At 37.0% G+C, this 25,517-nt stretch overlaps 11 protein-coding genes, 1 non-coding gene and 2 pseudogenes across 14 annotated transcripts; 9 read left to right on the top strand and 5 right to left on the bottom strand.

Annotated features, from left to right (window-relative positions):
* Window positions 1–8: 8 nt before the first annotated feature.
* On the bottom strand, window positions 9–1,188 carry clec-124 (C-type lectin domain-containing protein). Its single transcript, NM_001356828.2, has 4 exons — window positions 1,084–1,188; window positions 980–1,032; window positions 433–598; window positions 9–377 (listed from the first exon to the last, which is right to left on the bottom strand). Exons 1-4 carry the CDS (start codon window positions 1,169–1,171, stop codon window positions 127–129), a joined length of 558 nt encoding a protein of 185 aa, NP_001343624.1. The 5' UTR covers window positions 1,172–1,188; the 3' UTR covers window positions 9–126.
* A 319-nt stretch (window positions 1,189–1,507) lies between these two features.
* C17F4.2 (Neuropeptide-Like Protein) lies at window positions 1,508–2,226 on the bottom strand. Its single transcript, NM_062088.5, has 4 exons — window positions 2,110–2,226; window positions 1,993–2,065; window positions 1,867–1,945; window positions 1,508–1,658 (listed from the first exon to the last, which is right to left on the bottom strand). Exons 1-4 carry the CDS (start codon window positions 2,201–2,203, stop codon window positions 1,566–1,568), a joined length of 339 nt encoding a protein of 112 aa, NP_494489.1. The 5' UTR covers window positions 2,204–2,226; the 3' UTR covers window positions 1,508–1,565.
* On the top strand, window positions 1,752–1,801 carry C17F4.13. Its single transcript, NR_050946.1, has one exon. It is a non-coding gene; the product is annotated as an Unclassified non-coding RNA C17F4.13 (non-coding RNA).
* A 544-nt stretch (window positions 2,227–2,770) lies between the features above and the next one.
* Window positions 2,771–4,578, top strand: fbxc-50 (F-box domain-containing protein). The gene is made up of 3 exons (NM_062087.5): window positions 2,771–2,861; window positions 2,943–3,686; window positions 4,305–4,578. The coding sequence occupies exons 1-3, from the start codon at window positions 2,776–2,778 to the stop codon at window positions 4,519–4,521; spliced, it is 1,047 nt and encodes a 348-aa protein (NP_494488.1). The 5' UTR covers window positions 2,771–2,775; the 3' UTR covers window positions 4,522–4,578.
* Window positions 4,579–4,878: 300 nt separating this feature from the next.
* On the top strand, window positions 4,879–5,807 carry C17F4.7 (MD-2-related lipid-recognition domain-containing protein). Its single transcript, NM_062086.10, has 2 exons — window positions 4,879–5,370; window positions 5,627–5,807. The coding sequence occupies exons 1-2, from the start codon at window positions 4,909–4,911 to the stop codon at window positions 5,723–5,725; spliced, it is 561 nt and encodes a 186-aa protein (NP_494487.1). The 5' UTR covers window positions 4,879–4,908; the 3' UTR covers window positions 5,726–5,807.
* A 916-nt stretch (window positions 5,808–6,723) lies between these two features.
* Window positions 6,724–7,239, top strand: C17F4.12 (uncharacterized protein). The gene is made up of 3 exons (NM_001026796.3): window positions 6,724–6,811; window positions 6,869–7,029; window positions 7,078–7,239. The coding sequence occupies exons 1-3, from the start codon at window positions 6,739–6,741 to the stop codon at window positions 7,201–7,203; spliced, it is 360 nt and encodes a 119-aa protein (NP_001021967.1). The 5' UTR covers window positions 6,724–6,738; the 3' UTR covers window positions 7,204–7,239.
* Window positions 7,240–9,148: 1,909 nt separating this feature from the next.
* Window positions 9,149–10,387, bottom strand: C17F4.3 (Aromatic peroxygenase). The gene is made up of 5 exons (NM_062085.5): window positions 10,277–10,387; window positions 10,032–10,212; window positions 9,878–9,965; window positions 9,529–9,828; window positions 9,149–9,356 (listed from the first exon to the last, which is right to left on the bottom strand). Exons 1-5 carry the CDS (start codon window positions 10,344–10,346, stop codon window positions 9,222–9,224), a joined length of 774 nt encoding a protein of 257 aa, NP_494486.1. The 5' UTR covers window positions 10,347–10,387; the 3' UTR covers window positions 9,149–9,221.
* Window positions 10,388–10,850: 463 nt separating this feature from the next.
* srz-68 lies at window positions 10,851–12,725 on the top strand (annotated as a pseudogene). The gene is given in 6 exon segments: window positions 10,851–11,009; window positions 11,055–11,188; window positions 11,256–11,259; window positions 11,261–11,509; window positions 12,254–12,415; window positions 12,471–12,725. Coding segments are annotated over 6 exon segments (963 nt in total).
* C17F4.11 (DUF488 family protein) lies at window positions 12,713–13,423 on the bottom strand. The gene is made up of 3 exons (NM_001026795.2): window positions 13,320–13,423; window positions 13,095–13,218; window positions 12,713–13,048 (listed from the first exon to the last, which is right to left on the bottom strand). Exons 1-3 carry the CDS (start codon window positions 13,416–13,418, stop codon window positions 12,837–12,839), a joined length of 435 nt encoding a protein of 144 aa, NP_001021966.1. The 5' UTR covers window positions 13,419–13,423; the 3' UTR covers window positions 12,713–12,836.
* Window positions 13,424–13,755: 332 nt separating this feature from the next.
* On the top strand, window positions 13,756–14,938 carry srz-67 (Serpentine Receptor, class Z; the record flags this gene model as incomplete). Its single annotated transcript, NM_001026794.1, has 5 exons — window positions 13,756–13,914; window positions 13,960–14,060; window positions 14,114–14,405; window positions 14,467–14,628; window positions 14,684–14,938. 5 exons carry the CDS (start codon window positions 13,756–13,758, stop codon window positions 14,936–14,938), a joined length of 969 nt encoding a protein of 322 aa, NP_001021965.1.
* A 1,130-nt stretch (window positions 14,939–16,068) lies between these two features.
* On the top strand, window positions 16,069–20,077 carry C17F4.8 (BTB domain-containing protein). The gene is made up of 4 exons (NM_062084.3): window positions 16,069–16,200; window positions 19,425–19,676; window positions 19,721–19,832; window positions 19,878–20,077. The coding sequence occupies exons 1-4, from the start codon at window positions 16,081–16,083 to the stop codon at window positions 20,015–20,017; spliced, it is 624 nt and encodes a 207-aa protein (NP_494485.2). The 5' UTR covers window positions 16,069–16,080; the 3' UTR covers window positions 20,018–20,077.
* Window positions 20,078–20,371: 294 nt separating this feature from the next.
* Window positions 20,372–22,009, top strand: srh-297 (Serpentine Receptor, class H; the record flags this gene model as incomplete). The annotated part of the gene is made up of 3 exons (NM_062083.3): window positions 20,372–20,675; window positions 21,130–21,551; window positions 21,779–22,009. The coding sequence occupies 3 exons, from the start codon at window positions 20,372–20,374 to the stop codon at window positions 22,007–22,009; spliced, it is 957 nt and encodes a 318-aa protein (NP_494484.3).
* A 589-nt stretch (window positions 22,010–22,598) lies between these two features.
* ZC239.1 lies at window positions 22,599–23,636 on the bottom strand (annotated as a pseudogene). The gene is made up of 2 exons: window positions 23,220–23,636; window positions 22,599–23,171 (listed from the first exon to the last, which is right to left on the bottom strand). Coding segments are annotated over exons 1-2 (990 nt in total).
* Window positions 23,637–25,013: 1,377 nt separating this feature from the next.
* On the top strand, window positions 25,014–25,412 carry ZC239.17 (Potassium channel tetramerization-type BTB domain-containing protein; the record flags this gene model as incomplete). The annotated part of the gene is made up of 1 exon (NM_062082.5): window positions 25,014–25,412. The coding sequence occupies one exon, from the start codon at window positions 25,014–25,016 to the stop codon at window positions 25,410–25,412; it is 399 nt and encodes a 132-aa protein (NP_494483.2).
* Window positions 25,413–25,517: the final 105 nt, after the last annotated feature.

Genomic DNA, 25,517 nt, shown 5'->3' with positions numbered 1-25,517 from the left:
TACAGTAATTTCTCAGAAATTTTTATATTTATTAAAATCACTGTCTAGCGGGTTTACCACAGACATATCCTGAAATAGTACGTCCCATAGACGCAACCGAATCAGCCGCACACTCGGCATCATCCATCATCGCCGGCTGGAACTGATAGCTCTGGAAGTGGATTGGTGCGTGGGCGGCCAGGACAATGGCGCATGGTTGATTAAGATCCTTGTTGTCAGGTTGCTTATTGTCCCAGTTGAAACCGGCGGTTCCCGTCGTGAAGGCATCAGTCCAGACGAAGGCAGTGGTGACCGTGCTCCGATCCAGAGATAACCACTGGGACGTGCTCCGATCCAGAGATAACCACTGGGACGCTTGATCACAGAGACGGCAGATGCTGAAATAAATTGAGAAGCTTTCAAGGAAAAATTTCCCTGAAAAAGAGAACTCACTGGAAACCCATTGAGCCTCGGCAAAACTCTGAAAACCGGACAAGGTTGCTCCCAGGGTTTGACACTGAGCTTCCGCGGAGTCTCGGCTCAAAATACCGCCAAACGATCGCATGCACCATCCGCCTGCCGGACGATTGAACCGCTTCCATCCAGCGTCACAGCCACGCTGAAATTGGGAAAGGTGCCTGCGTGCCTGCCTACATGCCTGCCCTTCTGCTTATGTGCCTGCCTGCGTACCTGTATGTACGCCTGTCCACGTGCCTACCTATGTGCCTACCTACCGCCTACTTTGGAGTTTTCAGTGAACTTCGATGTATGTACATTTCTGGCGTGTTTTGCAGAAGGTCAATGTTTATGTGTAGTTACGAATTAGGTGGGCGTAAGTAACCTTGAACGAAAGTAGGCAGGCCTATTTCTGAGCCTGTGCCTAAATACATGCCTGTCTATATGCCTATCCAGGTGCCTGTCTATATGCCTGCCTACGTGCCTGCTTAGAAATATAGTTGCAAAGTATGAAACTTTGCATTTAACGGTACAAAACTCTTACATTTGCTCCACCATTGCCGTTTCCGTTTCCGTGACCGTGACCATGACCATCATCTGAGTTTTTTGATCAGTTTTCATCAGGATCTATTAAAAAAAACAACCAACCTTCACAAGATTCACTGGAAGATCCGCCAAAGTCGATTGCGGAAACAAGAACTGCAAAAGTTGCAGCCAAAACTAAAATCCGCAGCATTTTTTAAATTATTTCTCTGCGGAAACTGAAGATTCAGTAGTTTGTAGGTAAACTTTTATACCTTTTTTGCTTTACCTCGAATAAAATCGCGAGTGCAGATTTAACGATCGGTGAAAAGTTTTGCAGAAAAACGGGGTTTTAGTTTTCCGGCCACACGTGGGCGGAGATTGTGTTGGCCTTCTATGTAGGCACAAAAATTTAGGAACTAGGCGGCAGGTAGGCATGTAGCTAGGCACGTAGTAAAGCACATAGGTGAGCATGTAGGCGGACACCAAGGCAGGCATGTTGGTAGGAACGTAGGCAGCAAAAATAGGCAGACAAATTTGAAAACTTAATACAATTTGAAATTATTTATTATTCACATTATTAAAATTTTATATTTAACGTCGCCTTTTTAAGTATATCGTTCCAAAAATTGCATGACGGTGTCGAAATTTTTCTCCTTGTCCATTTTTCGGATCATTCCTGCCGGATTGCGGTCGTGAACCTGGAAAATTCCATTTACGTATTTTTCAAATGAAAATTCGGATTCTCTGTAAAAAGTTAGTGACGATCTAAAAAACTAGAATTCTCCAGCTTGATTTTAAAATTTCCAGGGTTACGGCAGCGCCAAAAGTACGCAAACACCAAATTTCACAAAATTTTTGAAGTTTTTGACGAAAAAATTTGATTTTTAAATTGAAAAAAATTCTCACCACGTATGCCACATTATCGTCGTCAAAAAACAGCTCACCGGTAGACCGGACCCTTTCCAGGACCCTCGGCCAGATTGGTCTGAAATTGGCTTGAAATTTGTCTGAAAAAAATCAAAAAATGATCACTTTCCGCCAACATAACCGATAGGTTTCATATAGTCTCCTTGTCGAATTCTCGAGTCAAAAGTGTTACGGGTTTCTGGAAAAATTTATGAATTTCAGCAAAAAAGTTCAAAAACTTACCTTGTGCATATTTTAAATGGTCCAACAAATCCTGTCGGGTGAGCCCATGGGCTAAATTGCAGCAGAAATACAAGAAAAATAAGATTTTCTTCATAATTTTTACGGTTTATTTGACGAGAAAAATGGTGGAAAGTGAAAAGAAGATAGGGTTATCAGTGCGATAAGTTTCTCGGAAAACTGGATTTTATTGGGTTTCTCGGCTTTTCCTTATCGATTATCACATGTAAAGGGGGTTAAAAAGAAATAGAAGTTCGGGAAAAGGTTCAGTATTTACAAAAAACTACAAAAGTCAGAATTGTTTAGGCTTAGTCTTAGTCTTAGGCTTAGGCTAAGACATAGGCCTAGGATTGCGAAATTCCTGGAAAAAATTTTAAAAAATCGATAATTTCCCAAGATAGAAGCTTTCAGATTATTCTGAAATACATAAAAATCTTTTTTTTTTTTCATTTTTTCTAACCCAAACCCCTAAAAATTTCTCCAATTTCCTCGGTAGATCAAAAAAAACCACACCGCCAATTTCATCGCTGCCGCCTGTATACACCGCGCGAACAGCTGCCGGCGAGAGAGCGCACTGAGTGAGGAGACGCAGAGAAACAGACAGATTTTGTCCATTTTCCGGCGGCGTTGTGCACAGGAAACAGTCATTCATATCTGTTATTCCTCCCAATGGAGACAGGTAATTTTTCAACGACCAGTGGATTTTCCGACGAGTGCTTGAAGTCGATTCTTCGGTTCATGGATGCGAATCAGCGGTCAGTTTCGTAGTTTTTTTTTAAATTTAATTTTAAAAATAAATAAAAAATATTTCGCAAATTCGAACCTTTATTTTCCAGATTCCACCTCTCCCAGCAATGCCCATCTCTGCGATCCTTTGAGAAGTCAGTGCCACTTTACGTCTATGAGCTCACCCTCCTACAGGACAAGCTTTTCGTGAACGCGGTGGAGTATCAACTCGGCGATGGGCAGCTTACCGTGCTCGACAAGCGGACCGGCCAGCAAATCCGTGAGCCCTCACGTCACTCCATGGAGGATCTCATTTCCCGACTGCTCAGTGGATACCAGGAGCCTCTGAGCATCGGGCTTCTTCTCATCCCCAATTCGGAAGTCTTAAAGTTCCCGGAGTCCCTGAAAGTGAAGGCTCTCTGCTTGACGATCCAATCCAACGTGGCTTCGGTGATGGGCTCGCTGAGCAAGATGCTTGATGAGAAGAGCTTCCCGCTTCGTAGGCTCTATGTGATTGGGCACAAGGATTTTGAGAAATTCGAGAACTTCAGTCACGATGCTTGCAAAAACGCAAAGAAGCTGGTGATCCTGGGACGTTCGGTGCCGGTTTCTTTCCTTTGCAGCCTTCCGAACAAGAGGATTCATTTGGAGAGCGCGGACGACTACACGGTCGACGATTTTATGCGGCTTATCGAGAAATGGGCCGATGGGACTACGGAGAATATCAAAACTGCCGGTAATTTCCACTACAAGTTCACGCTGTCAAATCCGGAGCTGGTGAAGCAAGTGTTCGCGTTGTCTGAGGTGCTTGGCGACGCCGGAAAGAAGGATCCGATCAAATTTTTTGGAAAAGTGTGAGTTTATCGGGTAGTTAGGTAGATTTACGGTTTTTAGTGTGGGTTTACGGGAATAGGTGTAGATTTACGGAGGAATGTGAGGATATAGGTGGTCTGTGTAGATTCACGAAAAGTTGAGTAGATTTACGAAAGCACATGTAGTTTTACGGGAGATTGTGTAGGTTTACGGAAGCTAGTGTAGATTTACAGGAGCCCGTGAAGATTTACGGGGGCTAGTGTAGATTTACGGGGGTTAGTGTGGATTTACGGGGACTGTGTAGATTTACGGATCTACACATAGATTTACGGAAGGAATGAGTGAACTTGCGGTAGGTGGCGTAGATAAACGGGAAGTAGATAGTGTAGATTTACGGAAGACTATGTGGATTTACAAGAGGAATGTGTGAACTTACGGTAGGTGTAGATTTACGGACGCCAGTGTAGATTTACGGAAGGACGTGTAGATTTACGGAAGCAAGTGTAGATTTACGAACCTACGTAAAGATTTACGGATCTTTGTGTAGACTTGCGGATTTTCATGTAGATTTACTTAAATTTCTGCCAAATTGTAAATGTTTTCTTGTAGATTTACGGCGCTTTTTACCTTGTCATTCATTAATTTATCTATTATTTCAGATGCGAAGAGTTCCCCAATGTGATTGTCTACACCGTGAGTGACACCATGGAAATCTACGCGTACTGTGAAAAGAAGAGCCCCGAGAAATGGTTGCTCACCATCACAATCGACCGAGTTGGCCTCAACAAGTTGTACTATATGATTGAAACATTGCTCGACGAGTTTATGGACAAAGTGGAGGGAGTTGGAAAGTCGAAGCATTTGTGTCGTTATTAAATTTTGTATAGAATTTTATTGTGTTTTATAATAGTAATTAAATAAATTGGAATATCTAGATTTTGATAATTTGCTGGAAGCTGGAAATTTCTCTGAAAATAGGCAGTCTACCGGACATCTCAGGTCTTACATAGGTAGTTTGTAATTGGAATCCGGAGATTGCAATTTAATTTTCAATTTCCGTTTTTCATATGGTTTCCAAACTTCAAAAACCAAGCAGCCAATTTTCCTTATCACTACTTCACTAACTGCACTTTTATGGCTCGTTCAGCGTCATCCACATATTAACTATGCGACACAAAATAGTTAAACTGATAAGGGTGGTGTGACTGGTTTCAGCATATAAAACCCCGCTCCAAACTAGGAAACCATTGCACTTTTCTGGCTATGTTATCAGTTCTGTTTCTCCTGCTCGTCGGAGCATTCACCATCGGAGCCAACCCGGTCAACTTTGCAGACTGCCCATTCCCAAATGGTACTGACAAGGCGATTCACTCCTACATGTGCTCCGACAATGAGCAATTTTCAATCACCGATATTCAGACTTTGGACTCTAATCAGAAGCCCTACTACCCGATTGACCCCCGCCATCCGTTTATTCTGAACCTTACCACTTACAATCATGGAGAACAAATTGATGATAATAAGGTGAAAGTGAAAATCAATCAGTACAAGTCAGGATGGACTGGTGGATGCTCTTGGAAGTCGATTCCCACTTTTGGATTGTTGGATGATATTGATGGCTGTGATTTTGCACACAATTGCCCGTTGGAGTCAGGACCGCTGTTTTTGATTTTGCCGTTGGATTTGAGCCAGTTTTCTGTCATCATTGAGCTTCTGGCTGCGCATGTAAGTTACAGTACCCCTACAGTACTCCTACAGTACCCAACCACAATAACTTTAAATGAATCCTTTGGTAATCTAGGAAAACAGTTATCCTACAGTACCCTTACATTATCTGAAAACATAACTCCTACAGTACAGCAGTATGTGCTAGAATTTGAGATGTTCCAGTTTCAAACTAGCGACGTCACAAACTACAAACTACATACACTCCATTGTGATCTCAAAATTTTCTTTAAATTCACTGTTTTCTCATTTTCAGAAGCCCTACGAACTGGAAATCCGCATGTTCAACCACAATCCAGGAAATACAAAGCACGAAGAGATTGCCTGTGTTATGGCACAACTTGAGCTCTCCTAATTTTTTTTTGTACATTTTGATATGCTCGATAATAAATACATATGCGCATGACAATTGAAAATATTACTAAAAAAGTAACTTGTTTCATTATTTTCAAAAATCAAACATTTTTATGGCAGGGTCATAAAAAGGATGTCGGTGATGGAGAACTGCTCATTATCGGAGCAGAGGTCATAAAAATGCGTATATTTAGTATTTGTGATTTTTTAGGAAATTTCAGAAAATTCCAAAAAAAAAACTACAGAATTTTTCAGAAATGTGTAAAGCATTTCAATTTTTTCTATAATTTTTGCAGTCTAGAAATTATTTAACATTAAAAAAAATTAATTTCTGAATTTTTCAACAAATTTTTAATTTGTAGTTTTCCTACACATCTCTTCCAAATTCCCAAAAGTTCAATCCGTGTCACTTTCCAATTTCCCTTTTATCTCAAGATTATCCTGTTCGCTATCACTTCTTCGAGGGGGGGGGGGGGGGGTCAAACTTCTAGTACACTTTTTAGATATTGAAAAAAAAACCAGAAAAACAAAAAACAACTTATTATAAAGTTAATATTACATGTGGGAAATTGCAATAATTTTTTTTTTCAAAAAAATATTAAAATTTGAAGAATTGGCGAGAAACCTAAATTTTTCAAATTTTTACAGGCATTTGTGTAGTTAACAGTTTTTTGCAGTAATTTTTTTTTAATTTTGGAAAACAGTTTTCGAGAAAAATTTTTAAACACAGGCGGATTTTTAGAGCTTTTAATTTTCACTATTTTTGAAAAACTTATATTTTTCCGAGTTTGGTCGAAAACTTAAATACTTTACTGGTTAATCATTGTTGTAAATTTACAATATCCTTTAAACATTTCAAAAACCCAGGTTCCCCCAACCCAACCTAACACTCTCTCCCTTCCCGACCTTTGTGTCATATGATCCCAAACCGGTTTAGCTTATCCTTGCAAAATGTAGGGGATAAAAGGAATGAAGACGTGATAAGATTGAAAAGTCTAGTTTGTGATTTGAACAATGCTTTATCAAAATTCTATTGTGATTTGCTACCTGATATTGAGCTGCACCCATATTTTTGTTAAAGCTAGAGGTAGGTTTATATCATCAAAAATTGATTCCGCCAAAATCTGAAATTTAAAATTTTCAGTATTCAACAACTTTCCAGCTCAATATGCAGAAAATAGTCAAATCCCAGAAATTTCAAATTTCCCTGAAGCCAATTCTATTCAAGAAAATCCCACGACTTATGGCACCCGGCCAACTCTGAAAATCCCGTTCCAAATGATAGTCACCCCTGATTCTAAATCAGTAAGTTAGTTTTTTTCAAAAATTTCCAACAAACAATTCAATTTCCAGCTGCAATTCTACAACCCAATGCTTGCCTACCGGGAGGCTACTCAATCCAATGAGCCACGTGTCATCGTGTATAACTCGGAGCTACGGGATTTGGAGAAATTCTACCAGCAGCCACTTTTTGATTGAATAAAATTTTGTTTGAAATGAACTCTAGTTTTTGAACCAAAGCTCTATGCCAACGTTGAGCCGAGTTAAAGCTATTTGGAGATTCGCTGAGTCGCTACTCAGTCAAACTCAGGACATACTCAAACTCAAACTCAGCTACTCAGGACATACTCCCCGCGAATGTTTACTGTAAACAATTTGCAGATGACCTCAAGCTTTATACCAAAATCTCCAAAAGCTCACTAACTAGTCCACTTCAGGAAGCTATAAACGTTATTGTTAACTGGTCTAAATCCTCAAAACTAGCCCTAAACAATACAAAAACCGTTTGTATAAGCTTAGGTAGTAATGCAAAGGACTTTGATTACAGAATCGAAGGAGATCCGATAAAAAGAAATAATGTAATCCGCGATTTAGGTTTCTTAATAAATAAAAAATTGACTTTCACTGAACATTGGGAAAAAGCAGTAAATCACGCAAAGTATTTAATATACGTAATCTTTAATCACTACAGCAGCGACAACTCTAGGCTCCAAACCTTACTGTATAAAATTTTTGTCCGTCCAGTGCTTGAATACGGTACTGTAGTCAGTGCCCCATTGAAAAAACAAACTGTGAAAGCAATAGAATCCGCACAAAATCTCTTCACGAGAAAACTCTATTGTAGACAAAAAGGTAAATATGTCAAAATAAATGATCCGGACTACTTAACATCTACTCAACGAAATGAGCTATTCGGCCTCGCATCGTTTGAAACTCGACGCAAAACAATTGATAGAAAGTTTGTTTCTAAGCTTTTGGCGCAGAAAGTTGACATGGACATCAAAAAATTTTTTCAAATAAGTGAAACTAACAAAACGCGAACCAAAACTAAGTTCATCTGGAAAAAATGCAGAACTAAAATTAGGAGACATTTCTTCACAAACAGAGTTTTAAGCTCAATAGGAACCTCGCTTTAACAGATCTGGACCCTCATTTTCCTTTCTTTTTTTAAATCTTCTTTTCTTTCCTTTTATGTTTCTAATCCAATTTGCAGGTGATAATTATGAATTGTATTTATGCATAATTTTTTTTACCATGTATTGACGGAATTGATTTATTTTAATGTGTTATGTGTATTATGTGTATTGATTTATGTGTATTATGTGTATTACTTTGTGTTTTCTTGAGACACGATTCGTATGGAATCGTATTAAAATAAATAAATAAATAAAAATCAATGTCTCCGTATCCCATTTTAATAAAATCCAACGCAAAATTTTATGGCCTAAAAGTTAGAGTTTAAACCAAAATTCTGTGCCAACGTTGAAAAATGTTATAGTAATTTGAATTTTAACGTGAAGTTTGAAGCTTCAAGCTGCTACAACTTTGTTCACAATTGACCTAGAAAGTTGGTTAAAGCAACAAAATTGTAATACATACTTCAAATTCCGCGTCGAACGGTTTTGAATTCAACTGTGATACGAAGCCTTTTGGCTGAGTAGCGACTCATTGAAGTTTCAACTTCAATATCCCTAGTCCACATGTTTCTCACACATTTCCATGAAATCTTATCAATATCTTTTTGACCGGGATTTGATAAGAAGTGATAAGGAATAAAATTTCGACTTTAGGCAATAAAAAGGAGAACAATGCAATTGGTCTCACTGATCCGTGTTGTTTTGCGGAAAGCTTCTGCAAACGTCACTAGCTGGAGAAAAGGGAAACTAAACTTTTCCTTTATCTGTTTTCTGTATGATAAGGGATAAGATCGAGAAAAATCGAGTTTCTCGGGATCGCAAGATGGAAAGATCATGAAAGTTCAATTTTCGCACGCACTTAGGGAATTAGTCTGCGCAAGGGGTTTCTGTAGACGACTAGAGTACTGTAGGGCTACTACAAAAGCCGACTGTACTAGATTACTGTAGAAGGTCACTGTAAAGGAATGATAATGTATGAAAGTAAACTATTTCAAAAAAATCTGAAGTACACAACTCAAAATCAATTTATTATTTATTAAAATTTTATTATCAACATTTATTAAGCTCCGCTCTCTAAAACTACCCAACCATAGTGGGATTCAGCCGATTTTGCATCAATCGTTCCATAATCTTGTCCTTTCCGATCACATATGGGTTCACATTAGGCACCACGTGTCCATAAGCCATATGACGATCCGGAGCCCACACAGCGTACTGAAAAATATGGGTACTGTAGGGTTACTGTAGTTATAGTGAAGTTATGATACTGTATCGAAGTTAATGGGGTGCTGTACATTTTATGATAGTTTGAGTGCCAGAAGTGGTACTGTAGAGCTACCATAGTCTAAGATTTACTGGTAGAATATTGTCAAGTTTGAAGCCTTACCCGGAAATTGTAGGGCGCTCTTTCGTTAGGATCCGACAGCGTGAGTGGAAATTCAATTGCAGAATTGTGCAACAAAAATGTCTTAACCAAGATCCTTGCGTTCAAATCGAACAACTCATTGACCCCAGGAATCGGGAGATCCAAGGATCCGGAAACTTCACGCATTTTTGAAAGATCGTATTCCCCACCGACGGTGGCCGCAGCGATGAACGGCTGGTACATCCCGTCGTTCAGATTTAAAGGCACATCTGCATAGGAGTCAAAGTTCTTGCGGACGTTCAATCCGTGACCATTGACTCCCTGAAAGTTGGTTAAGGTTACTGTAGAAGTGTTATAGACTTCAACTCACGTTAACAGCCATACCAGCTCCCCAACCATCGGACAAATCCTCGGCGTACACTGCGGACACCATATGGGTGAATGGGTTGAAGGCGGATCTGAAAGGGATTAGGTTTATGGCTACCTAAGCCTACCTTGGGCCTACTTATAGGCACGTAGCTTACCGTCCAGTAAAATCAGCTGGTTGTCCGGGGAGATGCACATCTGGTACGGTCTGTGGCTTCTGGTTGACTTTGTTTCCAGCAATATACAGGCCCGGAAGGAATGGTCCGGATCTTTCATCAGAAATTCCAGTCGGCAACTGAAGAAGCCCCAGTCCTCTGGGGCGGTCACGGAGGTAAGGGGCTGCAATTTTCTCAATTTATAATATTTCCAAAATTCTAACTTTCAAAAAATAAAAAATATATACCTTTCCAACTCCAAACCTCCCTAATTTCCAGCAATAAAATCAAAATAAATATCAAAAAATAACTGCGCATCACAAAATGAATAAAATCCAATCAATTGTTATCCAGAGGTGCTAGGACTTTCTCCTTATCACCTGCTAATGCGCCTCCTCTGATATCACTCGAGATATCACTCACCAGTACCTGTTTTTCAAAGATCATAGAGTTTAATACACGGGGGAACACGTTTTCACTTTGTATATGGGCATAAGATCAATATGAAAACTTTTTTAGTAATTCAAAATCTCAATAAAGTTGTATTCAGCTTTCAAAGAGCCTATTCTTTGAGTAAAACAATGGGTGAAAATTTTTTGGAATTTTCGCTATAAGTTAAAATATACAGTAGGCAGGTACGTAGGCGTTACAATTTTATTTGTTTCTCCCAACGCCATGAATTCAAAAAAATCAGGCGTCAAATACTTACACACACAACTACTTTTCGATGGTGTCATTCTGAGAAATTCACCTGTCTCGTAGGAGGTTTGGCGGCTTTAAATCTTAAAATAAGTTAGATTTTTTTCTGAAGCAGGTTTTGAAATGAATTCCACCGATTTCAAAAAAAGAACTCCATTGGGAATTTTCAAACTTCTCAAATATCATGCACCCGCAGTTACTGTCCCCTTATTGTTACTTCATTTCATTGTAATTCCATGTTATGTGTATGTTAACAAAGTCAACCGAAAAAGAGATGAAAAGGTAGAGCGTCGTGCAGTTTGACTGTAAAATTTAGTTTTAACCTAGATGGCCATTTTTCCAATCACGAATCGTTTTTATTCAATGACGAAAGTTACGTCTCTGATACTACTGTGTTTCTGGTTTTGTATATTTCATATAGTTGTTATAAACGGAGATACACCAGAACATGTTCGACCGGGGTAAGAAAATGAACGATATCACAACTTTAGGTCACTTTTCAGATTATATTATGTAAAATAATTACAGTACTGTTCGCTAGTTCCTTCTATGCACTTCATTTAAGCAATCAAATGTTTCACCTTCTGATACCTTTTCTTGCCATCGAGCGGTTTCTTATTTATTTTCTTCCAACGATAGAAAAACGTATCATTTCACTGCAAAATTATGTAAACAAAAAAATCTATTTTGTCTATCTTGCATTTTTTTATTAAAGGTGGAGTTTGGAAAATGGAGATTTCACGTGGTGTCAGGCTGTCCCATCGCCTCACTGCACGCGATCGGTGAAAATTGTTTTATCATTGTTTAAAAAATCTCCAATATTTAGATAACACGAACAATTAACACGGAAATTTATTTTAAAAATCATAAAGCATTTAATGAAAATCGGCGCTCAAATTAAAACACAATTATTCGAAATTCGCAAGTGTTCAAAACATATTTACAAGCCTTTTGTGTGCAGTGGAGCGATACTCAAACTGCTCCAAAATGCCAAAATATCACAAAATAAATATCCATACGGTTTACGGTTCCGCATTTTTTCCAAATTAATAGATTTTTCTCCTTTTTTGGGTGATATTTCGGCACATACATAAGACTACTGTGTGTGTTTTAAAGTAAAATCCTTATTTTCCAATGTTCACATTTGAAGATATTATTCATGGTGTTGCACTTCTGATTGATTTTGTGAATCATCAAGAACAGTTAACTTTATGGAGGATAATATTTCTGGTAAGAGTTTTTCCCACCATTAGTATTTTGAAATTCAATTGCAAGAAAACCAATTAGTATCGTCCGACTTCAGTTTTTTTCGTATTTTAGTAGTTTTCCGGCGGAGGCACCGTTGCGGCGACCTCATTGGAGCCCTAGATTGATAAAATAATGATCATAAACAGATTTAAATAATGTTCTACAGATGGTTCAAAATTTTGAAAATAATATACTAAAAGCTGAAAAAATACCGGCTCCTCTCAAAATAGGATAATATCTCCAAAACGTTAAGTTTTTTGTTGCAAACACTTTTTCAGATTATATATTTTTCCATGCAAATTCTTGTATTTATATCCGCGTTGCTTTATATTCCAATTATAATAAGTGTTCGAAAGCTCTCTCATTTAACATCAGCACAAGTGAATCACCCACAACGATACATTTTCTGGCAGACAATGGTAGTAGCCATATTCAAAACAGTAAGAAATCTGGCAGTTGAATGAGCAACTAAAAATTCAAAGTCATATTTTTAAGGTCACTCTCCCAATGATTGTTTCTCAATTAATGGACTTCCGTGACGTATTTGATAATGGAATACACCAATTAGTTATGGAAATGAATACAATCCCTTTGTTAATAACAACTGCATATTTGGGATGTAACAAGCGAAATATGACAGTTTTGTTCTCTTCATTCAAGCTCAAACACTTTCTAAGAATTATTTTTGGGCGAGAGAACGCGGCTGTTGAACCCCAACAGTATGTTGCAAGCATTCATTCAACTTTGTAAATTTTATTATTTTAATAAAAAATGAACACGTTCAAAATTAACTTTTTTTCTTCTGTTTAATTCCTGGGAAACAATTTGAAAAAAGGCTCTCAAAAAAATTAACTTAAAAAATTATTGATGTTCATGATCATAATACTCATGATGTCGTGGAGTGGTATTAGTAAAGCATCTAATACAAGTTGCCAGGAGACTCTTCTCATTCAGTAACTCATCAAAGAATGCGTCCATTTGAACTCTCGCGACTTCCGCTTCAAAAGGCAGTTCCCTACCAAGACCATCAGCATTGTACAGTGTGAAGAGCCAATCGTTGGACTCACTTTCTTCTGAAAACTTGATTAGACTGGAAGAACAGAGCCTCACAAAACTCACTGAAGAAAATCTCCATCTGACGGTTGAATTTTTTCAAGAAGGATCTGAGATCAAATTCGTTTCCTTCATAGTGAACGACTCCTTTGGTTTTATTGCTGACAGGGTAGCCGAAGACAAGGACCGGCTGAAAATTAGGCTTAAGCTTAGGTTCAGACTAAGGCTTAGGCTTAGGCTAATTCTTCGGCTTAAGCTTAGCCTGAATCTAAAATTAACCTCAAAACTTACTTTTCTCGCATTAACAATAATTTGAAGAAGTTGATTCGAATTCTCATAGGTACGAAGTTTCGTAAACCATGGTAAATTTTTCTTTCGACAAAAGCACATTTTTAGAGGAATACTAAAATTCCAAGAGTACACACCGTCTTTTAAATGCAAATTCTAAGCAAATATGCAAAATTTCTTGTACAAAAAACGCCCATTAAAAGGAACATTTCCTTCTTGGGAGGCCACCAAAAGATGGGTAAATATTTGACTAAACAAACTATGTAGATTTGAGCAGTAAACGTTTTAAAAGTTCATGTTGCAAAATTAAAATTGTAGGCTACGTGCCAAATCAGGAACACATTACTAACGATAATAAAGATTTGTCAATTTGCAAAATTCACCTGTCTAGTTGTTTCGTATATAAATTAACGCAGTTTTACTCTATTGCGAGTTTGAAATGAATTGCTCCAGCTTAATCGACAACTCATCCATTCCGGTTTATGGAGTTTTATGGGGATGCACTATTGAACAATACAAACCATTGGTCATTTTGTACTTTATACTCCTTCCATTCTATATTTATGTGAACAAAGTTAATCGACGAAGAGATGAAAAGGTTGATTCAGTGTTATATTGAAATTTTGAAGTTTTGCACTTTCAGATGGTAATTTTCCCAATTACAAACCATTATTATAATATGTTAAAGCTCACTTTACCAATATGGACATGTTTCTGTGTTAGTGTTTATTTTTTTCACAGAGGGTAGGGTAATGTTTATAATTTTTTGATAATTTCAATTGTTTATTTCTTCCCAGACATAAAAATCGAATATCTACTTATACGTTAATTTTAACAAGCTACGCACTTTACCTGTTCAACCAAGTGTTTCGCATTTCAATAATTGCTCTATCCTTTGAGCGGTTTCTTGTTTATTTTTTCCCAACAACAGAAAAAAACATCATATTGGTGAACAGCTATATCATCAAAAGAATAAAATATATCTATCTTGGACTATTCATCAAAGACATTATTTGTATCGTTTTACACGCCGTTACTTTTTTTGATGATTCACACCCATATTATTTGATTTGGAGTGTATTTTTCATTGTAAGACATATTAAGATTTCACTAAATCAGACGAATTAACTACTGATTTTGATTTTTTCAGACCATATTTTATACCATGCACATTCTATTGTTCCTGTCCGCACTTCTTTACATTCCAATACTTATAAGTATTCGAAAACTTTCTCATCTAGCGTCATCACAGCTTAATAACCCCCAGAGGTACATTTTCTGGCAGACGATGATACTGTTTGTGTTCAAGTCTGTGAGTTTGGCAATTAAATGAACAAAATTTTGCAAATGTCTTTTTATTTTTTCAGATGTCCTTTTCAATGGTTGTACTTCAAATGCAGGATATTGAGGACATATTTCTGAATGTGATTTCAGAATCTATACTTGAATCGGCAACGATCCCCTTATTAATAGTAATTTCGTATCTAGGATGTAACAAACGGAATGTGACAGTTTTGCTGTCTTCATTTAAGCTGAAACAATTTCTAAGAACCATTTTAGGTTTAAAAAATACTGTTGTTGAACCCCAGCAATATGTTGCAAGCATTCATTCTACAGTTTAAATATATTACATGAACAGTTTCTGCATTTTTCTCCAATCTTTTTATTTCGGTTTTGCTCCCGTTTGGGTGGATGAAAACTGTCGAGGGCCGACGCAGAGACAGTAACAGTCTAAGAACGCTGTCCGTTCTCCGTTACATCATACACACAACTGCAGTCTGCACCAGTGCTGTGCGGCTCTCGGCTCTCGGCGCGAGCCGAGAGCCGACATTTTGGGGTTTTTTCGGCTCTCGGCGGGAGCCGGGAGCCGAAAAAAATTGAACTCGGCTCTCGCAGAGAGCCGAGAGCCGAAAATTTTTTTTTTCGTTTTTCGACGCGCGCCGATTTTTTTAGTCGACTTTTTAGATTTTTGTTTGGGGGTGTTCAGTGTGCCAGCGAAAGTCAATTAGTCATTGAAACTTAAACAAAATGTTGTTTTTATCTATCAATGTTCTATTAATGAACAAGGAATTTGTCAAAACTGATGCAGCTGGGACTGAATCCGACGTTATAAACTTGACGGAGGAACCAACAATGAATTTATGGACAATTTTTATTATTGGTTACATTTGTTTAAGTAATTTATTTTCTGTTGAGATACATTGGTGCTATTGTTCAAAAAAATTTGAGTTAAAGTTAACTTGAAAGAGTCTTCGAAAACCGATACCGAAAAATAAAACAGTCGGTACTCGGCTCTCGGCGTGAGCCGAGAGCCGACATTTTTGGGCTTTTTCGGCTCTCGGCTCCCGCCGAGAGCCGAAAAAAAATTTAGACTCGGCTCTCGGTGCGAGCCGAAAGCCGACTTTTTTCAAGAGCCGCACAGCACTGGTCTGCACAGTCATTACTATCATATTTTGGAAACAGGACACTCACACAGTCAGTCTCTATGCCTGTGTCTCTTACTAAATAATGCTCTTTTTATTGATTAGCAGAGACTATATCGGGACCGGACCACCACTCTTTCTCTTTATCCAGCCACACAGGTTGATTCATTTTTTGCATGCCTTTTTTTTTAGAAAATTAATTGTTTCATAGTTTCTTATTAGCATTTTAATTGTCAACATTGTTTTTTTGCAAACTTTTAAACAATACAATTAAACATAAAAGTTATACATATGTATATGTTAATAAATTTTATTCAATACATTTCTTCAGGAAGTGGAAAATGTGCTCAAAAGATAACATCGTCAAGTTAAACGTTGGTGGTACTGTTTTTCAAACTTCCAAGTCTACTCTCACCATGATCGACGGATTCTTTAAGATGATGCTCGAGAGTGACATTCCGGTTAGTTTGTACAACTGAGTTCTCCGAGCAAGGCAAACGGACACTGAATCCTAAGCCTAAGCCTAACCTCATAAAAAGTTACAAGAAGGTTTTTCCTTGCGCTTGGAGCGCAAAAGAAAAGAAAAAGAGCTATTTAGACTTAGGAACAAACCCAATTTGAATAAAACATTGGAAATCCCAATCCAACAAGCCTAAGGGCCCCAAAAACATACTAGGATGCCCAACTTGAATAAAATATAGGAAATCCTTATGACACACTTAAGCCTAAGAGCCCGAAAAAAAAAATGGGATGGCCAACTGGAATAAAATATTGGAAATCCTTATGACACACTTAAGCCTAAGAGCCCGAAAAAAAAAATGGGATGGCCAACTGGAATAAAATATTGGAAATCCTTATGACACACCGGCGGTATGGCGCGGCTTAAGCCTAAATAGCCACTTTTATCAAAATACATTTGAGCCCGACTCGAGTTTTACAATAACTTCTCAGTTAACTCGAAAGCACTCTGTGTATATTTTTCAGTAATCTAAATAAAGACTATAGATTACTAAGAAACTTGGAAATTTTGTAATATTTGAAGGGATGCGAGCAATCTCTACATATTTGCGATCAACCTTTGGAGATTATTTTTCTTAGTAAAGTTATAGAATGCCAATATTCAAATTCCTCTCCCATGGAAAGAAAAGTTCAAATTCTGTACCTGCGTATATTTTTTTATAACTCCGTTCTTCCCACAAGAAAGGCCTTCTTCCCATGAGATAGGAATTCAAGTATCGGCAGCATTCATAGGTACAGAATTTGAACCTTTCTTCACATGAGATAGGAATTTTATATCGATCAAATTAACCCTCAAGTAAAGTGAGACCTTTGATGAATATAATCACTCTGATGATGTATTTAATTCCGATGATTAATCCATTTTTCTTTCTCTCACATTTATGAACTAAAAATGATTACTAAATAAAGGCGTGATAGTCTAAGGTGTGATAACATATGATATTTCTTTTTAAATTTGAATATAGTTTTTTTTTAATTTTTGCTAAAGAACGAATAGTTTACAACCGCCTCGCTCAAATGTATTTTGATAAAAGTGGCTATTTAGGCTTAAGCCGCGCCATACCGCCGGTGTGTCATAAGGATTTCCAATATTTTATTCCAGTTGGGCATCCCATTTTTTTTTTCGGGCTCTTAGGCTTAAGTGTGTCATAAGTATTTCCTATATTTTATTCAAGTTGGGCATCCTAGTATGTTTTTGGGGCCCTTAGGCTTGTTGGATTGGGATTTCCAATGTTTTATTCAAATTGGGTTTGTTCCTAAGTCTAAATAGCTCTTTTTCTTTTCTTTTGCGCTCCAAGCGCAAGGAAAAACCTTCTTGTAACTTTTTATGAGGGTTTCATATATTTTATTAAAATCGGGGCGAAGCCCTGATTTTAAATCCATGTTGTTTTTTTTTGTCTTCCACTATCCCTGCAAATAGGAAAGAGAATGTGTCTTTCTGATAAAGTAAAAATCATCATAAAATTTTGAAAACTGAGAGCAGGAGGTAATATCTGGATATATTGGGTCGTAAATGTGTGTCTCTCTGTGGGTGGGGTGGCGATGTGTTGGCAGCCAACCCTTCAACGAACTGTATCTCCCGCCTGTATCTCCCTTCAAAGTGAGAATTGGGTTACAAAAATTTGAGAGAATATGAAAAAAATTGTGAGGATTTCTAACATACTAATTTTGAAACACCAGACCAAACCACTTTTTCTGGGCAAGAGGCAGAAAATTCATTTTTGGAAAAAATTTCAAACTGGCACAAAAATTTTTGCAAATTGTTGATAGATTCCATTTTTTGTCAATATTGTTCATTGAACACAAAAAATAAAACAAAGATTCATCGCAAAATGAGTGAAAAATCGCAAAAATTCGAAAAAGTCAGTGCTGAAAAACTCGATTTTTTGGCGGTCCTGAAAAAAATTTTCACTAAAATTTTTTTAAAACTTAGTTTTTCGGATTAAGCGTCAAATTCTGGGTCTACTGAAAAAAACAGAATCAAAATTGATTTAAGATTGAGTGAGTAATAAACGCTCAAAGTTGAATAATTACAAATCAAAAACGGCAGTAACTTTGTTCTCGGTCGATTATCTCGGTGATGTATGACTCGATTAAAAAAATTTTTTTTTTGACTCGCTTTAAAAATTTCTCAGCTTTCATTATTTTTTTTTAAAACCAAAATATCTCAAACGACCGCAAAGTTATGAGAAGGAAAAGTTAAGGTTTTTGGAAAAAAAAATGAAAACTGTTTTTTCTGCCTCGATTTTCAAAATGAAAAAATCACTTTTTTGGAATTTTTTTTACTTTTCTATAGAGCAAAAATATTTTTCTGCCAGATTTTCACCTCAAAACCAAAGATTTCTCAAAGACAACAGCGCACGAAGCGGTGGTTTAAAAAAAACGCGAAAAAAACACACCGAAAAGGGAGGGGGGAGGTCGGAAATGCAAATTTTGACTTTGAAGCTCTCTAAAAGAGCTCACAGTTGATGGATCTGGAAGATTTGTATGTTTTTAAACGCACCTCGTCGAGTACTATAAACTGCTAAAAAATCTCGTGAAAATCTCAAAAACGAATTTTCCTGCAAAAAAAAAGAGGCAAAAAATGAGAAAAAAAAAGTGATTTTTGGAGGATACTCGAAAATACTCTTTATATCTCGGCTCAAAGAGCTCCAATCTTTCTGAAATAAAGCATACAGAGGTGGGGCAAGCTTCTTGAAGAGACAGCAAAAAACCGCATCATAATCCATCCACCCACCGTCAAGTTACACGCGCGTTTCCATTTACCACGAAAAACAGGGAATAAAAAAATTTAGACGCCCGCACCCGGGCTCGAACTTTTTTCAGATTTACAAGCTTAATATCTCGGCTCCTGTAAATCGAAATTGGCTCAAAATTCACAAGAAACCTTATTCTGCTTCCCTCCTGCTGTCATTAAATTTTCGTGAGCTTAGGGAGAAAACTGACAAAACGCCAAACTTTCAATTTTTAAAAAATAGTTGAGGGGCATTTCGAAAACACTTTAAGCTCCATAACTCGGCGAGTTTTGATGGAATCAATTTGAAATTTTACACGAAAGCTTCTTAGTGGCCAATACGCCGCTAACGCTCCCCCACTGACGCCAATTCTAAGCCTAGGCCTAAGCAAAAACCTTGAAAATAAAATAAACAATTATTACAAGTTTCAGCTCCAGAAAGACGATTCCAACTGCATCTTCATCGACCGCTCTCCGAAACATTTCGACATAATCCTGAACTTTCTGAGAGATGGCGACGTGGATCTTCCTGAGCAAGAAAAAGAGATCAACGAAGTCAAGAGAGAAGCTCAGTTCTACCTGTTGGAGGAGTTGGTCGATCTGTGTCATAGAAAAATCAATACAAAAATTCGTGTACTAATAAGTGGCACTGAAAAAATAGAGTTCTATACAAAAAACGACAAGGTATGCTTAAATCTCGAAATTCAAAATAAAATAATTATTTTCAGCCACGATTGTTGATAAAGTATCCTGAAAAGAATCTAGATGAATCGCCCATTTTGGACATCGACTGGGGGAGTTTAATGGAAAAGTATAGAGATCAATTTCACATTGCTTTCGGTAAGTTTTCAAAGTTGACAATAATAATTTAAGAAAAACATTCAGCACCACAAAACAACTGTTCCTTGAGCGCAAATTGTCAATTCAAGTCAGTCAAGTCAAGTATCTTTCTGAGTATTGGGGATGTATCAAATGATTGTGAGCAATTTATTGATAATTTTTTAAAGAAACATTGTGGATTCTAATTAATTTTTTTAAATCCTAATTGTGCCAATCAATAAATCAATAAAGTTATTATGTTTTTCTTGTCTGAAAATTTGGAAATATATTTGAAAAACTTTCAGGATTCAACTACCAGAAGTGTACCTGAAAAATTACATTTTTCTGTGCAAAATCTAATTTTTTTCAGGAAAAAAACATTTAAAAATTATTTATGATAAAGCTTCACATTTTACATACTGAGATTACGAGAGTATTTTATATATGAGCTTTACATATTGTTCTTTGAATAAACGGGTGATAAAACTCGTTATGAGTCTGACACATTTTCGAAAACAAGAAAAAGCCCATAGTTACTTCCTTCATTACTCTCCGTTCAAATGCTTTCCCTCAGTTATCCGGATGTATATTCCAAAATTCTATATGTATTAGCTGGATTTTCAGTTCCAATTCACATTTTCGGAGGTTATTGTATCCTATTAAAAACTCCTAAAATTATGAAATCCGTTAAGTGGGCTCTGTTCAACCTTCACTTCTGGTCTTCCTTCTTAGACATTTCCATTAGCCTGCTCGCCCAGCCTTTCCTATGTGCTCCGGTATTTGCTGGATATCAATTAGGGATTTTGAGCTGGATTGGTGTACCCACAGACATCTCGGAATTGACGATAAGAACTTTATATATGTGTAAGTTGTCTTAATTTGTCAAAAGAGAATTTCCGGAATTTTTTGAATTTTGGAGAACATTCACCTCCTTTCAAGAAAGTACCTCGAGCAATTTTTATTATTTTCCATCAAAAATTACTGCTGAAATTTCGAACAATATTAGCTTTATACATATAAAACTAATTTTTATTTAATTTGCATCAACTTAAAACACCTCAAAAACTGTCAGAAAGTTGAAGATTTTTATTTGATAATTGGTCTGATTTTTTCCGGAAATTATCCATTTCAGGCAATTTTGAAGCACTTTTAAAGTTTTTCCAAATTGAGTGAAAATTATTTCTAGATAGAACAAGTATTTTTCTATATTTTATCACTAAAATTAAATGAAAAATAATGAGAGAACACTGGCTCATTTTGTAGAACTGTCGGTTGCCTACAGTAATCCTACAGTACTTCAATAAATCTATTTTTCCAGTAGTCCCAATCTCAATTATCACAATGTTCGAAAACCGGTACTACATCTTATTCGTTCAAAACGGCTACTGGCAGTATATCCGTTACCCATTTCTAATGCTCAATTACTTCGCTGGACTAACCTATTGCATTCCAGTCTACTTAGATGTTCCAAAGGATCAGGAAATTGCGAGGCGTAAACTGTTCAATAAGTATCCAAATGCTTGTGAATTCGCTTCCGACAAGTCTCTAGTATCTGTGATCAATTTTGGGGACACTGCTTGGACGAGGCTTCGAGATAATGCTCTGACATTCACGCTTTTGGTGGAGATTATTACTTTTGTTGTGCTTTTGAGAGTGAAGATGAATAGAGCCTTAAAGACTTCAATATCTGGGGACACACTTCGAATGCAAAAGAAATTCATTAAAGCCTTGAATATACAGGTGGGAAATGTTCAAGCCAAAAAATGGGCGGAGCTTGAGCCAAGAGTAGGCGGAGCATAGAAAATTTCAAAGGGTTTTTTTTGCGTTTTAAAGCTGAATTTTTAAAGTTGCCTTTGATATAACACATCCACAAGCATATTTCCCTCTGGGGTGTTAGAAAAAGAGCGTGACGTCACGAATAGGAGGCACCGCACCACCCCCCAAACACAAAATTCCCAAAATTTCAGATCGCAATTCCCATCCTCGTATTCTTTGTGCCCACAGCTGTTGGAGTTCTGATAGACCCGGTGAAAGATGAACAACTGCAACACAACCTGATATTCATTGCAGTGTCATTTCACGGAGTCATATCCACGATTTTGATGATTGATCTACAAAAACCTTATCGAGACGTGTTTCTTTCAATTTTCGGGTGTTATAGACTGGCGCCTGTTAAACATGCGACGACGTTGTTTTAATTTGAAATACAGTGTGGGAAAGTTCTATAGGACCCCCCCTAATTTGAAGGTTTGAGGAACTTCCGAAAATTTTTTTGAAAAACTGCTAATGCCATTCGTTTTTAAATTGAAAAAAACCTATATAAATTTTTTTCCAGAAGTTTATCTCAAAAACTGAGGTCGCGCTGGAAAAAACGTCAAAATCCAGTGTGAAACTTCTATAGCACCCCCCGTTTTTTTTCACGATTTTTACTAAAATCAACAGATTTTGGAATTTTTGACAAAGCTCAAATCAAGTTTGAGTTAGAAATGAGTTCAGATAAGCAGTTTTGACTTTAAAAAATTAATACGAAATGTTCTCGTGGGATCTCCAGACTGGTTCTGATTCTTCCGATCTTTGATGTTCAAGTCTGTTTCAAGCTTCCTGGTGCTCTCGGTAATGCCAAAACTTGATAAACTCTCTTTAACAAGTTCCTACTAAAATTCCTAGCACACACACCATAAACATTTTTACGCCATCCCCAAGAAACCAGTCAGAAACAGCGTATTAACAAGTTGCAGTTATTTTTGATCAACAACAGAACATTCATATACTAAAATCAAGAAAGGATCAATAGTTAATCGGGTTTCCTTGTGTGCGGATGATCTCAAACAGTCTGTCCTCCATTGATCTGACCAAACTTTTCAGCTGGTTGTCCGGAATAGACTTCCAAGCGTCGAGAATTCCTTGCTTCAACGATGCAACTGTTGGGTAAGTCTTGTTCTGAGCATACACGATACGGACAAGAATCCCCCACAAATTTTCGATTGGATTGAGATCAGGACTTCGAGCTGGCCAATCAAGAAGGTTGATCTTCTTGAGCTTGAAATAGTCGCGGGTTGAGTTGCTCACATGGATTGTCGCATTATCCTACTGAAATCTAAAGTCTTTTCTGGAGTAGTGACGAAGATATTTGGAGAGCTCCAGTTCCAAGACGTTCTGATAGTCAGTGCTGTTCATCTTGCTACTGACGAACTGTATCTCAAGCTTCTTCTTCTCCGTGAACGCTCCCCAAACCATCACCGTTCCTCCTCCAAAATTACGTCTCGAAAAAACCATTGGTTCCTTGCGCAAATCGCGCCAATAGTAGCGGCAACCGTCAGGCCCATCGAGATTGAATTTCTTTTCATCGGAGAAGACAACCTAAAACAATGATCCTAATTATTCACTCTTGCTTTTTTAAATTCTCACTTTACTCCAATTCGTTCCCATATTGTTCTTAGCAAATTCCAATCGCTTGAGTTTATGGTCTGCAGAGAGTAACGGAGCAGGGCGAAGTTTCTGACGAACGATTACACCAGATCGTTTGATGACATTGAGGATGGTCCTTTTTGAAGCAGACAATTGAAGCTCATTGCGAATATCTCTTGCCGTCTTACAGGAGTTGGAGGCAGCACGAATCACATTTCGTTCGTCACGCACGGAGAGAGCTTTGCGACGAGGAGCTCTTTTAGATGTACCGTAGCTCACCGGATCCTTCAGATACTCGCGAATACAGTGTCGAGAACGGGAAATTTTCCTACTCATTTCATGCAGGGACACATTGAGCAATTTCATAACATCCAGCTGAGCGCGTTCAGTGTCCGAAAGGGCAGATCCTCGAGGCATTGCAAGTTAGACTGCTTTCGAAGTAAGCTTTCCAGCCTCTATATGTGTGCCACAACACATGCCACAATTCCACATTTAATAATTCACGCAAAAAATAGTAAATAACATCTGTGAGGGACAATTTAACTTGAAATATTGGTCCCATGGAACCTTGTAATCAAAGAAAAACGATTTGATTCCTGATAAGCCTTCCATTGTTTCCTGCTGCATATTTTGCCAAATCAGCTTGACTACACAGTCGAAACATCTAAAGTGCGTGCTAGGAATTTTAGTAGGAACTTGTTAAAGAGAGTTTATCAAGTTTTGGCATTACCGAGAGCACCAGGAAGCTTGAAACAGACTTGAACATCAAAGATCGGAAGAATCAGAACCAGTCTGGAGATCCCACGAGAACATTTCGTATTAATTTTTTAAAGTCAAAACTGCTTATATGAACTCATTTCTAACTCAAACTTGATTTGAGCTTTGTCAAAAATTCCAAAATCTGTTGATTTTAGTAAAAATCGTGAAAAAAAACGGGGGGTCCTATAGAAGTTTCACACTGGATTTTGACGTTTTTTCCAGCGCGACCTCAGTTTTTGAGATAAACTTCTGGAAAAAAATTTATATAGGTTTTTTTCAATTTAAAAACGAACGGCATTAGCAGTTTTTCGAAAAAATTTTCGGAAGTTCCTCAAACCTTCAAATTAGGGGGGGTCCTATAGAACTTTCCCACACTGTATGATTATAAAAACAAAAAAAAATGAAGTTATAACCCCAATTTTAAACTGTAGTGTTTTGAAAATTTTTGGCAATTGGAATCTTCGGAAACTGCTGGTTTCAAAAAATATGGGAAATTTTTCAATTTTTTGTGAAGCTGCCAAAAACTTCAATTGCCGAAAAATTTCGACTGAGGTATTGCATTTTTTATTGGAAATTTTGAAATTTCAGTTGTAACTGCAAAATTACACGTATCTTACATGAAAAATGAGAAAAAATATATTAGAATTCTTGCTGAAAACGAGAAAAAATGTCAAAAATATGTGTCATCCGTTTTTTCTTATAAAAATTCCTTCAGAAATTTTGCACAATTTGCAAAAGCGGAAATCGGAAAGTTTTCTATACATGTCTTGAAAAAAACTCCACCGCCACTATTTCCTAAAATTTGTTAAAAATATAAAAATGGCTGTTAATTGCAAATCGATAGACTTACTGATAACAAAACTTCATCTCACTTTCTTCATTTCTCTTCCCCACAATTTTTTTAAAAACTCTCCAAAAAATGTGCGAAATTATTAAACTAGACGTTGGTGGAACTATATTCAAAACTTCAAAAGATACATTAACGAAACTCGATAGCTTTTTTAAAACTATGTTTGAAAGTGATATTGCGGTATAATGTTGCTGACTATATTTCTCCAAAAACCTGAACATTTTCAGCCGAAACTCGAAAAATCCGGATGCATTTTTATTGATCGTTCCCCGAAACACTTCGAGTTAATTCTGAACTTAATGAGAGATGGGAATCTGTGGTTGCCCGAAACTGAGAAGGAATTGAGAGAGTTGTGTGCGGAAGCAAATTACTATCAGATGTTTGGACTGTACAATAAGTGCGGTGTGAAACTTAGCACTATAATAAACTTCCGAATGATTCAAAATCAAAAACCAATAACTAAAAATAATAGTTATACTCGTTTTTTTGTTTTTTCATTAATTTTTTTGGTATTTGTGTATTACATCCCTGCACTAAAAAGCTATTTTATTGTTGAAAAATCTAGTAAATGCTACCTATTTTAGTGGCTATTAAACGCAATTTTCATTGTATTATGCTATCATAGAAATGTGAACAGACCCGAACGTAAACCTATTATAGTATGGAAAAAAATCAATTGAAAACACTGA

This window comes from Caenorhabditis elegans, chromosome II (genome assembly GCF_000002985.6).
Source record: "Caenorhabditis elegans chromosome II".
In the NCBI taxonomy this organism is placed as follows: Eukaryota; Metazoa; Nematoda; class Chromadorea; order Rhabditida; family Rhabditidae; genus Caenorhabditis; species Caenorhabditis elegans.
This window is presented reverse-complemented; position numbering and strand designations above follow the sequence as displayed.